The sequence below is a fragment of the Nyctibius grandis genome, chromosome 2 (assembly GCF_013368605.1).
Source record: "Nyctibius grandis isolate bNycGra1 chromosome 2, bNycGra1.pri, whole genome shotgun sequence".
NCBI classification, from domain to species: Eukaryota; Metazoa; Chordata; class Aves; order Nyctibiiformes; family Nyctibiidae; genus Nyctibius; species Nyctibius grandis.
In genome coordinates this window covers 46,874,844-46,890,262 of record NC_090659.1, presented here as the reverse complement: position 1 = coordinate 46,890,262, position 15,419 = coordinate 46,874,844, and the positions used below count along the sequence as shown (strand labels likewise).

General features: G+C 44.9%; 1 protein-coding gene across 1 annotated transcript in view; it reads left to right on the top strand.

Moving 5' to 3' along the window:
• Positions 1-643: 643 nt before the first annotated feature.
• LOC137677908 (CD99 antigen-like) overlaps positions 644-15,419 on the top strand; it is a 34,034-nt gene continuing 19,258 nt past the window's right edge. Inside the window, exon 1 of the mRNA XM_068425593.1 lies at positions 644-961. Within this exon, the coding sequence (XP_068281694.1) occupies positions 901-961 (61 nt within the window). The 5' untranslated portion in view covers positions 644-900. The remainder of the gene's footprint in view (positions 962-15,419) is intronic.

The window sequence follows — 15,419 nt, the reverse complement described above, 5'->3', positions numbered from 1 at the left end:
GAGCGCTCAGGGCTGAACAACAGAATCACAGAATCAGCTAGGTTGGAAGAGATCTCTGGGATCATCGAGTCCAACCTTTGACCTAACACCACTGTGTCAACTAGACCACGGCACTAAATGCCACATCCAGTCTTTTCTTAAACACCTCCAGGGATGGTGACTCCACCACCTCCCTGGGTAGCCCATTCCAATGCCTAATAACCCTTTCTGTGAAGAAATTTTTCCTAATGTCTAACCTGGACCTCCCCTGGCACAGCTTGAGGCTATGTCCTCTATTCCTGTAAATCACAGTGACAGATCTTCTCAAACTATTTTTAGAATGTTTTGTCTAAAAATAACTACGGTAGTGTTGCAAGAAACCAGAATTTTAGAAGAACCTACTTTTAATAAGAAGCAGCAGCCAGTAGTGTGCGAACAGCACCAACCCGCCCGCCCCGAAGCCCCGCTCCTTCTCCAGCTCGCCGGAGCCGGGAGGACTCGGCCCGGCCCACACGGGAAACCCGGCTCCCGGCCTCAGCGCGACGCCTCCAGCCCGCCGGGGAACGGGGCTCCGCCACCGCCCGCCCTCTCCGGGGGCGCGGCGCGGCAGTGCCGGGTAGCGGCCGCCCAGCCGCCGCGCCCTGACGAGAGCCGCGTGGGCCTCGCCGTCCCCTTCCCCCGCTGCCGGGCCGGGCGCTGTCCCGCCGCCGCGGCGGGCAGGAGGGGCCGGCTCACGCCCTGGGAGGAGCGGACGGGCCGCCCTCGCCCTCCTCCCCGCGGCCTGGCAGCGCGGTGGGCTGGGCGTGTTCCGCCGGGCGCACCCAGCGCCGGGAGGCGGCACTCCGGCCGGGCGCGAGCAGCTGGCGGCGGGCGCCGGGAGCGGCTGTCAGGGAGCGGGCGGCGTGTGTGGGGCGGGCAGTCATGCGGCGCTGGAGGCTCCTTCCCTTGGCCGTGCTCCTCGCCGTCCTGGTCCCCGGCAGAGGTGAGGAGGGGTGGGGCGGCGGGGAGCGGTTCTGCCGCGGACCCCTGCTGCCCCGCCGGGCTTGGGGAGGGGCTGCTCCCCTGCTCTCCGTCCCCGGGGCGAGGGGTGGGGGTTCGGCGGAGCAGCCCCGGGGACGAGAGGAGCCCAGGAGGGTCCCCGGGCGGCCGCTGCCCGTGTCTGTCCGGGGCTGGGAAACGGCGCTCTCCTCCTCCAGCCCTTTTTTGGGTTGGTTTTGTGCGCCTTTTTTTTTGCCTTTTAAGTAACTGGAAAAGTATTCCTGAGCTTTCTGCACGCCTCCCGCGCTGGAAGCGCTGCCTTGTTTTTAATCTCTTGGGTGAATACGTGGTACTCGCCCCAGCCGGGCCCGTGGGTGCAGGGGGGTCCCTGCAGGTGGCTGGGAGGGGGTTTCGGGGCGGCGGGGAGCTCAGCTGGAGCTCGGCTTCCATTTTAGGAAAGAAAGCGGAGTTACGGCAATTCCAGGGCAACAGATAGTTACTGAGCAGAAAGTCTGCCGTCACACGGTAGCCTTTTCAAATAAAGGTTGTTATGGCAAAACTGCAGGGTAAAACACACCAGGGTATTTCGTGAGAAGCTTCTCACGGCTTCGGTGTGTGTCAGGGACGATTTTCGTGAACCCTGTTCAAACCGGTGTGTGTGTAATAGCACGGTGGTATCTGGTATAAGGAAACGGGTTGGGCAGGGGAAGAAGAGTAGCAAAGTTTCCCTATACCAAGTTTTTTTCAGGAGAAAGATGCTAAGCTGGAATACGCAGTGCAAACTGTCCTTTCCCATTTATATGATTTATTTCTAAGAAACTTTTTTTTTTTACTATAATAATAAGCAAACTTGGTGCTGTGCCTAGGTATTTTATTTCAGGTGCTCTGTAAAAGTAACACTTCAAAACTTAAATGTCTATCTCTTCGGTGTAAGAGAGAGGGAAGAATACCCATTCCCAGTTTTGACTGGAAGCTGCAAACACTGCATGCAGGATGCCACATTAGCAGTTTGGTGTCAGGCTTGTTTGAATTCAGTTCTGCTGTGGCCTTACTGTGGTCTTAACTGCTAGGTTAGCAAAGCTGAGCTCTTGGGAAAATAGTGCAATTTTACAGTTACCACCTTTAAAACTGACAGATGATTCAGGCTGCTAACATTGAGATATCATCTTACTACTTATGTGGAGAACTTGCTCCTCTACGTCTGCAAGCAGTCCTCACAGTCATGGACAGCAAGATCTTTGGTGTGATGGTCTTAAGATGTGGAAGTATTTGGAGTCACTTAAAAATAGTCTTTCTAAACTTTCTGCCAGGAAGTTTGGAGATGAAGAGAGTCTGCTTCCCTGGAGGGAGGGTGCACAAGAACTGCCTTCAGGGCTTTTGCTTTGAATTCCAAGGAAATTTATGCTACATTGTTAACAGATTGCTCTTAAAAAGCTGGTTAATTTATCTGGGTATTGGCTAACGCTGATAATACAAACCGAGCAGATACGTTATAATTAGCTTGGGACACTTTTTCCTTAAACAAAATGTGTAAGAATTCAAGGACTGTTGAGAATGTCAGCCTGGGGAGGGTGGGGCCCTTCAGAGGAATTTCAGATTTGTGGTGGTGCAATCTTAAATTAAAATAAAGGCAAAACCAGAATGACACATTTTTGAAAATTTTAATTTCACTGTTAGTGGGCTGTCTGTAGTCTGAATTTGCAGAACTGCTGTAGAAAGTTAAGGATCTTTCTTATCTTATAAGCAGTTCAGCTGTTGTGCGACTGTTCGGAGGTGACTGGTTTCACTGGGACTGCTTGTTTTTGCAATTCAAGCGGACCAGTCTGTGCTTCTGGACTGAGAACTTCTTATGGGATCATCCATTTTAGGCACGTGGAAGCTCTAAGTGTTAGGACAATGTTCAACATGTCATGAGGATTTGAATGTATTATTAAGCAAGGGTGAACTTCGTTGTTTGAGCTTGCTTAGAAAAAGAACTTGCAGTTTTAACCTCAGAACTGTTATTCAGGTGTTGTCTCATTTGCCAAAGATGAGCTCTGCAAGTCAGGCAGAGCTGGAGTTTAGGTATCGTTGGGGCTGGATCCAGAGGAAGGTCGAATGTGAGTTTTTGTATCATAAGTTTCTGTAGGCTGTAGTCCGACAGCTTGCTCCTGCTGAGGAGTGGGATCTTTCCATTTCTCTCCTCCCATGTTTGGTCTGGTGCCCATTGGGGCCTGTGCTGAGATGATTCAGCTTGATAAGTCAGCAAATGACTGATCTGGTGCATTGAGTTTGCTCTGCGGAGTGTTTCATGGGTGTCGGAGCCAGCGCAAGGGAGCAGCAGGGCCGAGCATCAGGGAGTGGAGATGAGATGGAGGCGAGGGCAGGAGGCTTCCTGCTTCAACTGGCTCTGACGTGTGAGACCGGCTCAGCCATCTTACATCTGCAAAACCACCAGGTTAGCCCAGTGTCTAATTTTAGGCATCTGGTTTTCAAAATACAACAACAAAAAAAAAAGTATTAGGCAGCAGATCTTCTGTACAATTTATATGAAGAGCACAGCAGAAGGAGAATTAAACAAAAAAATCCATATGTGATGAGTGGCAGAAAACTTATGCACGCAGACACAAGGCTCAGAAGTTTCCTTTATCTACTGTAGAAAGATCAAGGCATAAAAAGCTGTCTGCTTACTGAGGATCTCGAGTTTGGACTCAGGAATATATTCTTTAAGTATCCTTTGCAAGAATTGGGTAGAGCTTGTTGACTGAAACACAGTTGCCACAAGAAACAGTTGTGGTAGTGAACACGGGAAGGTGAGCAAAATACACGCAGGAAACCGAGGTATCTATGTGTAAGATCAGTAGCCTAAGGTGAATTACAAGTGGAGATCCCTTATTTGTAAGACTGCTGTAATTACAGGGCTGTGAGCAAAGGGAAGGAAACACTTGTGCCCCTGACTTCTTGTTAAGGCAAGTCAGCGTTGAGAAAAATGACTAGTTGGATGAAAGCTGGTGAAGTGGTGCTGTCTGTAATCTCATAGATGGAGTTTTTAGCTGGGGCAGGGAGGTGGCACAGGGATTCCTGGAGGCTGATCTCTGCTTTGTGGGCTCTGGAGTTGTTTGCCTTTTAAATCTGATTTACAAAAAAAAGAAAAACAAAAACCAAACCCGACCACACAACTTTATTTCAGTTGAACAATTTTAGTAGCAGTGCTAGTGTGCATACACAGCAGCATGAACTTGAAAAGTGCAGCACATGTTTCTCCATCTTTCCGTTTCCTCTGATTTGAAATGGGTAAGAGGGGTTTTTTATGTGTTATTTATATAAAATGGCCACTGCACTGCTACATCAAAATGACATCACTGCAACAATCCTGAAGCTCTCCGTAGTTACAGCGATTTAACTTGGCAAGAGTTAAGCGTGACTCAGACTACTGACATCCAGCCAAGACCAATTTCAATATTTTCCTGATGTTACTTTGGTGCATGTGATGGGGTTGCCTGCACTTGAGAAAAGACTCTGCTTTAACTCTTGCTGTCTTGAACCTCTTACTGCCATCAACTTGTATTTAATGAGGTGACAGCTGTGTTAGTGAAATGCAGTAATAATAGTAATCTTCAACAGTTAAGATCTTCTTGCCAGGGGCAAGCTTCTTTCTTTTAGCCAAACTGCTTTTTCATGCTCTGGCACAGGAACCTACTCTTTGGAGTCTAGTAAAAGTGTTTTGAGAGAATGTTATGAGCAAAACAGTCTCAACTTGGGGAACTTTTACTTAAATTAGCTTACTGTCAGTTAACACAAACTTCTGATTATGGATTTGGGAATTGAGAGAAGGAAAATGATGAATCAAACCCCTAAGGTCCTCCTCCTTCCCTGCTTTCAGCTTAAACCAAACAACCCTACCTACCCCATCTCGACTTCCCTGGTTTTCACTGCAGGTTACCCTCAGCCTGTCCCATGCTCCTTCCGTGAAGTGACGGGCAGAGCAGGAAGGTCATATGCCTAATGGTTTCTTTCTGCTGCTCCTCTTTGCTTCCTGATTTTCCTCTGCTCTTCTTTGCTTCTCAGTGTCCCTGCCCCAGTGACGGTCGCTTATGGTCCCTCAGGGTTATCCCTGCCCTGGTGTGGGTGGCCCTGAGCAGCAGTTCCTCATGGCTATCTCTGCCTTGGTATGGGTGGCCCTGGTGTGAGTGGCCCACAGCTGCAGTCCCTCAGGGATGTACTGTCTTGGCATAGAACCTCTCCTCCCCAGAGCACATTTCCAGCCACATGTCCTCTGTCTGTGAGTCTCTCAGACTATCTCCTCATGTGTCTCCTGTCCCTGCTGACTGACACTTTTTCTTACGTGTATTCAAGCAGGAATACTCTGTGCTCCTCTGACCACTTGAAGGTTTGGTGCGCATCATCGGTGTCAGTGCCGATGTGATGTGACTGCAAGTGGCACAGGGCAGTTCACGGCCTCTTCCCAGACAGGGCACCCTGCAGCCCTCTGCTGCTGAAACCCTGCCTAGTTCATGCCCCATACACTCTTGAGCAACATGTACCTAGGAACTGTTTGGATGTACATCTTGTCCGCAAAGACGTATGTCTTGTGTCTTCAAAACACACAGCATAGTTTATGAAGTAAAATAAGATTATTTATCATATGTAACAGCACCTATTTAATGTCAATATTACTTTTCCAAAGGCCACCTAGTAGGTAATTCCTGGTCCTCAAGTGATAAGGACTCCTTCCTTAGGGATTTCAATTGCTGCAGGAGGATAGACACAAACTTGTGTCTCAATTCTGGTATCCTCGGGGCTGGCTGGTACTTTGTCACCCATCTGAACTTGGGGTATATGGTTTTCTGCAGGGCTGCAATGATGGGTTCCTACTTTTATGTTACTAGCTCCCCCCAAGCTTCGTAGAGGTGAGATTCCCTTTCCCTGGAGTTCAGTTTCAAGTAAGCCATTGTACCATTCTACCTTTCCAGATGCCTGGGGATTAGAGGGAATATGATACACCCGCTCTGCTCCACAATCTTCCCCTCATTCTTGGACGGCTGTGGTTTTGAAATGACTGCTGCTGTCTGAGTCTAGCCAAGGCTGCATTCCGTCGTGCCAGCAAATAAGCTTGTTCCATCTAGGGTGCTGCCTACATTTCTTTCCAAGTAGAAAAGCTTCTAGCAACTCATTGCTAGCTTTGCCACTGTGAGGACACAGTACCTGCTGGTGTTGCTGGAGAGAAGGGGGCTGATCTCCTTGCCAGGCTTCTCCAAACTTCCCTTTCTCCCATTGCCCATATGGTACATCATTCATACTTTCCATGTGTGTTGTATTATTGCATGGATCTCACACTGCCTAGTTGCTTGCATTATGGCTTCCTGAGACAAGTCTAAGCTACGTTCTCTGCCTCAGTACATGAGCAGCAGTTTTGTGGACCCACCTGGCTAAAAATAGCTTTCCTTTGTGCTCACACCCTAAATCTACGCTGGCAAATTGAGCTAACTGGTCAGCCTTGTTATTACATTTCTCAGATTGCCTTTGAATTTCAGGTATGCACGTTAACACCATGTATTCAAGTAGATGTTTCTCCGGGTAGCTGTTTTATTCCTTGCCGTTCTGCTGCCGAAACTGGTTTTCCTCACTGCTGCCGGTTATCACGATTCCAGTCTTTGAGCCATTTCTGCACCGCATTGATGATCACTCAGGAGTCTGTATATATGTATATTCAGGGCCACTGATGCTCCTGAGCATGTTCCAAGGCGACTCTGAAGGCCATTACTTCTGCAAACTGATGGCAGCCTCTTGTCCCTTTGCAGGTGGCAACCTCCCCTGTGGAGGGGCTCCAAGCTGCTTGGAGCACCGTTTCCTGCTGTGGTTTTACGGGATCCATCAGTAAACAAACTCCATTGGTAATTTTCAGCATATAACTCATCATATGCTGGGGCATTTTATAGCCAGAGGAGTTCAGTCTTCCTTTTACTGTTGATTTGCTGGCCATGGACTTACCAGTTCAAGTTGGGAAAGATAAAGATTACATGTTGCCCATTACTTAGTACTGTTTCGAGGGTTTTTCCTCTAATCAATACACCATCAATGCAGTGGAAAAATTCTCTAGAGGTATGTTGCTTTAAAGTTTTGTGGATGATGCTGTGGCAGATGGTAGGGCTGTGTCTCCACCGCTGGCAACAGCCTGTTCCAGACATATTGCACAACATTCCAGGTGAAGGCAATTGCGGTCTTGCTTCTTCAGCCAGAGGGATTGAAAAGAAAGCATTTGCAACATCAGTTGTAACATACCAGGTATATTGTTTGGCTTCTGGCTCATGCAAGAGCTGCAGCATGCCTGGAACTACAGCGGCTAATCCAGCAGCTACGTCATTCAAAGCTCTGACATCTGCTGTTAACTGCCATTCTCCAGCGTGCTTCTGGACAGACCGAACAGGACTGTTGTAAGGTAAATGTGTTTGAGAGCCCCCCTACCCTTGTTTTTCCAGGGAATCAGTTACTAATTACTTTTTAAATCTCACCAGGAGCCCCTTAATCAGTTCAATACTCCTTTCAGTGAATTATTTGGGTTGCTAAGGGAAGAACAACTGGGTCTATCTGAGTGCATGCAACATCGCGGGGGTCGGTAAGAGTCCTGTAGCTGGTTCCCTCCTATACAAAGCACATTGCCTATATCAAAAGCCCGATGCCTTCCTGTCTCATCTGTCCATCTACAGTGGTCAAGAAAGTCAAGCCCAAGAGGGCAGGGCCAGTAGATGCGGTGGCAACAGGTAGGGGCTACCAATCTTGTCTATTCAAACTGAGGCTCCCTTTCACTAGAGGTAGGCGGGTGTCTTCCTCACGTACTGTGTGAATAACTGTTCATTCATTACTGCTACACAAGGGCAGCAAGGTGCATTGAGCACCAGTATCCCATAGGGCACGATGTAGATGGGGCCAGGTGGTGCCTGGCCACCTCAGACAGCCCAATAAATTTGGTTATCTGCACCTGCTGCCAGGCCAGGAGCAGGTCCCCTCCAGTTCAGTGACTTCAGATGGGTTGTCAGAACAGTATGTGGTCTGGAGGCTGGGGCAGGAGAACGCAGTGGTTGAACTGAGCTCCAACTCTGCCCTGTGCTCACAACTCCTCAGCTGGCAATGCTGCATCTCTGAAGGGCCTTCCGTTTGACTTGGTCATACCCTCTCCTTTTCTGTTTAGGAGCATCTGTAAGTCCCAGCATCTAGGACAGGGGCATGCAGAATTCCCATTCTTCCCAGGCATTTTTCCCCAAGATTTACCATACTGCCGGAATGTCGGTATTAACCCTGGCCTTGCTGTTAATCCTATGGCATACTCCCTCCAGCATGGTACATAGTAGGTCATTCCTTGGTCAACAGGGGTCCCACCATGTTATCAGCCCCTGCTATGTAGACCCTGCAAGTTATTCCCAATACAGAGAAAGAGTGTTCTGGCTTGTGTGTCTTGCCCTTTCCCTGTCTGTCTGTATCTTATCAGCTGCTGCAGGAGGTCTCTGTGCTATCTTGCAAAAGCACATAGTGGCAGCAACAGCGCTGAGTCATCTTTTCTGCAGACTTGTGACCAATACTGCAAATGCTAGTGTTTGGAAGCTTGCTTGGTATCGTAAAAACTAATTTTAGTTTGCTTTTTCATTAAAAAGAAAAAAAAAAGTCTTGCTTTCTCTATATGCTTGCAAATTCTAGTCTGGGAAAGATTTCCCTGCTTGCTGCAGGAAAGCACATTTTTCATCTGTTGAAAATAAAAGTTACTGCAGTGATGGTCATCACAAACTCCTCTTAAACTGTTTTAGTCTCTGCATTTGGTATGACTGGGGATCCCAGAAGAATAGGATCTTGAAGATTTTCTACAAAGTATTCCAAAAACTCATAAAACAAATTCCTGTGACAGTCCAAGAACTTAGTTCTTCGTGACTTAAGGCTTGTTTACAATAGTTTTGCTAAATACAGAACAGTTTTTCTAAATATAGAACAGTTGCTTTAAAATACATAATTAACATGGCAAATGCAGGAATCATTCTAACATGTTTTGTCAAAAAAAGATAATTTTAAAAGAAAACATTTACATTTTAAGTCAGGTCTCAGCACACAACATCACTGGCTGTGTACCAAATGCAGTTGGTTTCCTTTATACCGATTTCAGTCACCTGTGAAGAGTCTGCATACTATAAACATCTACAAAATGGCGTCTTTAACTGTACTTGTAAAAGGAAAACCTCTTGACTGAGGCAACTCTTAATTAACTGCAGATGTTAATTCCACTCTATTTTCCTCATAGCTTGAGTCCTGTAAAACTCCCATTGGTCCTCTTGTTTCTTCAAAATTTTTCACAATAAATGATATTAATTTCTTGATGTGTGTAAAGTATCCACAAAGCTCATTTCACTTTGAGCCAAAGAGTTTTAATCTGGGTAAAATCAAACTTTGTTTTTAGGATAGCAGTTGTTCTTTCATCAGGCAGATGTTATGGCGTGGTATGCAAGTTAATCTTTCCATGAAATAGAAGCTCTTTTTGATTAAACACCCATTGAGTTCATTAGTAAAAATCAGATTTTAATTATAAAACTGTATGCTTTTTTTCTTAACCACAGAAAATATTGCTTGCATCTTTTCTGTTTGTGAAGAAGTCCAATATTTTGAAGGGAGAATAAGGTGAAAAATTTTTTAAACTGTGATATTTCCAGGACGGCCAATTCTGCAAGTCTGGTTATATTTTGCAATGTTGGTAATATTACTGTTTTTATTACTGCCACAAAAACTACAGTCTAAACCTTTTCTGCCTGGAAAAAAAAATGAGTTACAGTGTTTATTTTACCACCACTTGTTTCTTCCCTGTGATTTGGAGGAAGCTATTGAACCTATGTGAAGAGGGAAGGGGCTAGCAGTGATAATAGTAGTAGTGTGATGTGGTGAATTATAAATAAGTGAGGCAAATGTGTCGGGTAGGATACAGTTTTTATTAGAGCTGATGCTATTGTTGGACAAAACAGCTCTGGAGGCACATAAGTCCTTGTTAAATTTAGAAAGAAGTTGTTTCAGAAGAAGGTTTGAGGGAAGGGTTTGGGGAAGCCTATGTGGAAAGCTTTTGGATAAGGCTATCTTTTTCTATACTTTTATCTTTATCTTTCAATCTTCTGTTTCTTCCCTCACTTTCAGCTATCCATGCCTGTCTGTATTGTCCCTCTTTGATGCCAGAAATCTCTGTCTGCCTCTGTGTTTCTCAGTACATCCTGGATGCCAGGCATCTTGAGATTGAATCCCAAATTCAGTAGTTAATTCACCAACTATTCCCTGCCTTCTTCCTTCCTAAACATTACAAATGGTTATACAGACATCACTTCTTCGGATCAGAGCTGTCCCTGCTTGTCTTAGCTGGCAAGTTTTCAATCTGATTTACGACATCCCTCCCCTTTCCACAAAAAAACTTCCATCTTTCCTTTTTCCTAATTTGGCCTTCTGTAAAGGCCAGCTCTTTACTGTGCTAACTAAGGAGAGATATGGACCTTTTTCCCCAAAAAACTCAGGCAAGAGCTGTGATTCTGAAGCTTGGGGCTGTAGCAAGCTGAAAACTTCTCTGCATCCAGACCTCTCTGACTCTGTGTCCTTCTTCCTCTTCCCTGCCCACTGCTTCCATTACTCCTTTCCCTTGAGTGTTGCCGTCGCACCTTTGTCACCGTCTCCACTGACAGTCCTATACCCAGGCACCGCTCCCTTCAGCTTGCAATTCTTACCTGTCCTGAGGACAGTTTTTCCATCCACTCCTATTGCTTTCCTGTGATGTTCCACAAAATGAGTAAATTTATAGTGCAGACTAAAGTCTGGCATGTGTAATGGCTGCCTGCAAGTGATAACGCTGGAATATAAAATCAGTTGATGTTAGAAGGTGACACAGAACCAGAGTGGAGATGGTGAAACTGTTTCTTAAGGTGGACATGGAGAACTCTTGATAAAAGTTTTTGTCTAGATATAGCAGAAGTACTTTCACAAGGTGCACTTGAAATAGAAATGCTTACGGTTTCACTGTGAACACGTTCCAGATGTTTTGCTGAGCACATGAACATGTTGGAACTACTAAGGACGTAGCCTTGGTACAAAATGGAAGATTTATCTTGTTCCTGAAGTAACAATAATGAAGGATGGGAAGTAAAAAAACCAAAACCAACCTTTTTTTTTTTTTAAATGAGAGACAAAAAATAAACCCTCATCTGACAAAACCTGTGCCACATTTCTGGCTTGCCCTATATCTGTGGGTGCCACTTAGTTGGATTCTAACTAATCAGTTTACTATTTTATCTGTCTGGTTTGGGCAACTAAAACTAGTCACATTGACCTGTGTGCCTGCAGTAGCTCTGTGTGTGGGTGGCTGTCCTTCAGAAATATTTTTTTAGGTAGTAATTTTGCATACATGGTACAAAGTTAGTTGAAGTAGAAAAAAAATTAGCCTACTCCTCCAGTGTTCCCCATCGCCCAGCGGAGCAGGCTTCTGTCACATCACGTGTCCTGTGGCTGAAGCTAGTCTGTGTGTTTCCGATGCTGGTGTGTTGTAGTGGAGCACAAGCTGTGAAATCCTGGCTCACTGAATTGTCACTTAATGCAGCTCTGTCTCAATTAATCCCTTAATAGTAAATACTTGCAGGAAGAAAAAGTGGTGTTGGTGCTACTGAAACGTGTCAACGTTTGAAGCTTGAGCATGACAGTAGGTTTTGTTATAAAATGAGTTGACTAGTGCCAGAACTGATTCAGTCTCGGAGCAATGGGTTAAAGTATGAGTTGAATCATTGCAAACCACTGTACTGGGTCTGGTTTCCTCTACCCCCGCCTTCCCCACAGGAAACCCTCATTGTAAAACCCAAAGTCTTCCTCTTCTTTCTTTTAGCAAAAGCTCTAGTAGCTATTTTTAAGTATACAAGTTGAAAAGACTGAAAAATCTTTTTAGCCATAGCTGAACAAGCCACGATGAAAAAGAGTCTAGAAGAGCAAAGTCAATTTTACCATTCAGTTAATGTTTCTTACTAGATTACAGATTTTGTTTGAATTTTGCTATTAGTGTACAAATTGTTTTGAACTGGTAAGACTTCTGGTGAGGAAGGTAAAAGAAACACGCTGTGAAATGAAATTGTCAGCGTACAAGTACCAGGAGACATAAAACAGTCTTGCTTACTACGAGCCATCGTTTTAGTGTACTGCTGAAAAAATAAGAGTATTTTGACTTAGCTCTGTGCACATTGCAAGTGTATATTTCAACTAAATTTTATTTTGAAGAAGGAATTTCTAAATGGAAGGCCAAGTGCCATTTACTTGTTCATCAAAAGTTATAAATTAAATCCTTTTTCCTTGATCGGAGTGAGGATTATTTACTGCTCTAACTGTTGAGTTTTTGGAGCTTTTACTTCACTGGCTGCCAAATCACAAATCTTGGTTTCTGAATACTTCCTTCTTCCTTGTGCTAAAATTCTACCATCTTTTGTCTAGTGCAGACCTCCTTAACCTTTCTGCAGCTGAGCCTCGCTGCTGCACATCCTTTTTCTTCCAAGCCCCCTCTGGGACTGCTCTTCCTTCCGTCCCTCCCTGCCCCAATCCAAGAGGCTACCAGAGGTGCAGAGTGTGAGCAAATAAGGATGCAGACAAAACAAAATGCTGGTGATTCCTGACCGTTTGGTGGGGGGGGGAAGCCTCTAATCTATCATCTTACACACTTCATTTCTGCGTGAAGTGTTTTACTGAATATTGAGATGAGCAGAAGAAGCACACAACTCTTGAAGTCATGGCTTGAGATCACACAATTGTCCTGAAAACACTCCTCCCTTTCTCCGCACAAGGCTGGGCAGGGTACTGAACTGTACAGATGCATATAGAGGTTTTCAGTGCATTGTTGTTATCTGAATAGGAGTATAGATAAACTTCTGGCGATAAAATAGCATTAGGTTACTTGATGCCAGTTGTAGTTACTTTCAAGAGAACCAATGAATTTACTAAACTATACAATAATGAAGCTTTTGCAACCTGCTTGGATAAAACAGGTTTCTTAAATTTGATACTAATCTTTTGATTAATCGACATTGTAATCTTTCCAGTGTATTTAGCTGTTAATTTTTGGTGCTGGCTGTGATTTCTATTGTTGTCCCAGTGAGGTTTAATGTTCATGAATCCGTTCGTGAATGTGTGAAGACTGAGTGTTCCAGGGGCCTTGAATGCATTCCCTTTCCCAGCCCCACCGTCTCCTCTGGTGTCCGTCTTAGTGCCATCAGTGTGTACATTGCTCCACAGTTTTCAAAGTATAGTTTTGACTGCTTGTGATGCACCCTCTGTTTTGAAGTACATGCTACGGAGCAAGAGGTTTCACAGATGTTGGTCAGCTGCAGAAAGGTTCTTGCCAAGAACTGCTGAAGCTATTGCTATTGCTAGATGTCTGCTAGCGAGAGGCTAGGACCAAAATATAGGATTACAAGGGTAAATATTTATTAATGCGCATGAGGTGTCCCAGCTAAATTGGGGCACCCCAAATGTGGTTTTACGCAGGGTTCTTATACCCTTCAAATGTTCAGATACAACATGATTTGACTAATCACGAACACCCACACTACTGATTGCTAATCATAGTAAAACTTTGCAAAGCAGGTCCTTTCAACCAAAAGGATTCTATGATTCTATATTTCTGCAGCATTCTTGCTGCTTCTCTATTGATCCAGACATCCCTGGAGTCAGTCTTGCCAGAGTTACTTATCTATGATGCCAGCTGACGCTGGGAGGGTTTCATAGAGGTGTTAGATGGGCTAGGATGCTGGCATTATCTTGGTTGTCCAGCGGTATCTTTTATCCTTCATGGACAGCTCTAAGCTTCCAAGAAACAAAGTCCTTATTTTCAGGGCTAAGCTGTCCTTTGGTTTCTTTTACGTAAGCATGAACGATACCAAAGTCTCCAGTAAAATGACACTACCTCACTACATTGCAATGTATAATGTGAACTAACATATATTAACAAAGTTGATACACTTTCATACTATAAAGACTGATGGATATAATAGTTAGGGAAGGGAACTTTCATAACAAGAGTAAATGTGACCTTTGTGGTAAGAATGCACCTGGTTATGGAAATTTAGACTGTGAGTAGTAGCTGCAAGGCCTGTCAGCTTTGTGAAAGCTTGAAGTCCTGTCTATCAATCAGCTTAAACTTTGAAGCTGTAGACTGTGAGCAACGTGTACTTAAAGGATTTTGGTTTCTTAGGCTTATAAAAAATTAACTATATGCCAAGACAGAATTTCAGAAGTGGCTGAATGCAAAGTATGTGCACACTGCCTGCTTGATCTTGGTGAGATTTGAGAACAGGGTTTCCTCAGATTGCTTCAGAACTCCCAGTCCAGCCCTGGCACAGGTTTCTGAAGAGGCAACGATGGTGAGCAGAGGTGTCTCGGCCCGTTGTGCCTGCTCCATGCGCCTCCCTGGGGGAACGGTGATTGTGACAGCACCTGAGACTTGGGAAGAGGGGCAGAGGGTGCTCCTTGCCTGGCCCAGGGGCAGGACAGGGCTGGCTTCCATAGGTGCTGTGTTGAAGCAAGAGAAGGCAGTGGCAGCGGTGTCCCCAGGTGTGGGGTGACACTGCACAGCTGGGGACCCGCGTTTCTGACATCAAGTAACTTCATGCTTAATGCGCAGAGTGATGCCTCTGTGGTTTAGGGCTGCTATGAGGAAGAGTACCAAGAACTCAAGAGCAGTTACCTGGAAGGCTGAACATTTCAGTGTGCCTACCACTTGCAGGTACATGTACCAACATGCAGGCTTTAAATAAGGTAAGGCTAGGCAATATTTAATCAAACACCTGCAGCCTTCGTCAAGGGTATGCTGCACTTGAATGCAGACAAGACTATGCTTTTGTCTGCCAGTCTTATTTTACTTTAGTCCCTGAATTTGCAAGAGAGGAAGCTTAGCGTTTGCTTTTTAGAAAATACCTTTTTAAAACACTCACTAATTTTAGTAATGTGTTTATGCTTGGTAAGGTCAAGTACATGGGTGAAATAGCAATAAGCATAGTATATGGCATTTGCAGTCTTGAAGCGCGGTCAGGCCTTCCTGACGTTGCAGGTAAGAAAAAAATGAGTGAAAAATCAAATAAATATTTCCGATATCTTTTTATTTGTTGCCATCTGGATTCAGCACCCCTATTAAAGCACCCAGTTTTTCAAAATTTTTCCATCCTTTTTGATTCAGGAAAAAACCCCACCCTTTTTGCAAAACCCTTTTCTTTTCTTCCCACTTCCTCTCCAAGTGCCCCTAAACTTGTTATGTCTTGATGCAAGTGCCATGCTTCTGTCACTCAAATGTTCTTCTAGCAACTTTTGTTAATTTAGCTTAGGTTTCTGCTTACAAACTTCATGAAACAGAGCAATGTATTTCAGTTCGCATCTGTAAAAAGAATTGCAGAGGGACAGTTTATTTTTTAGGTGGTCACATCAGTTTTGGACATGCAGAATTATGAACT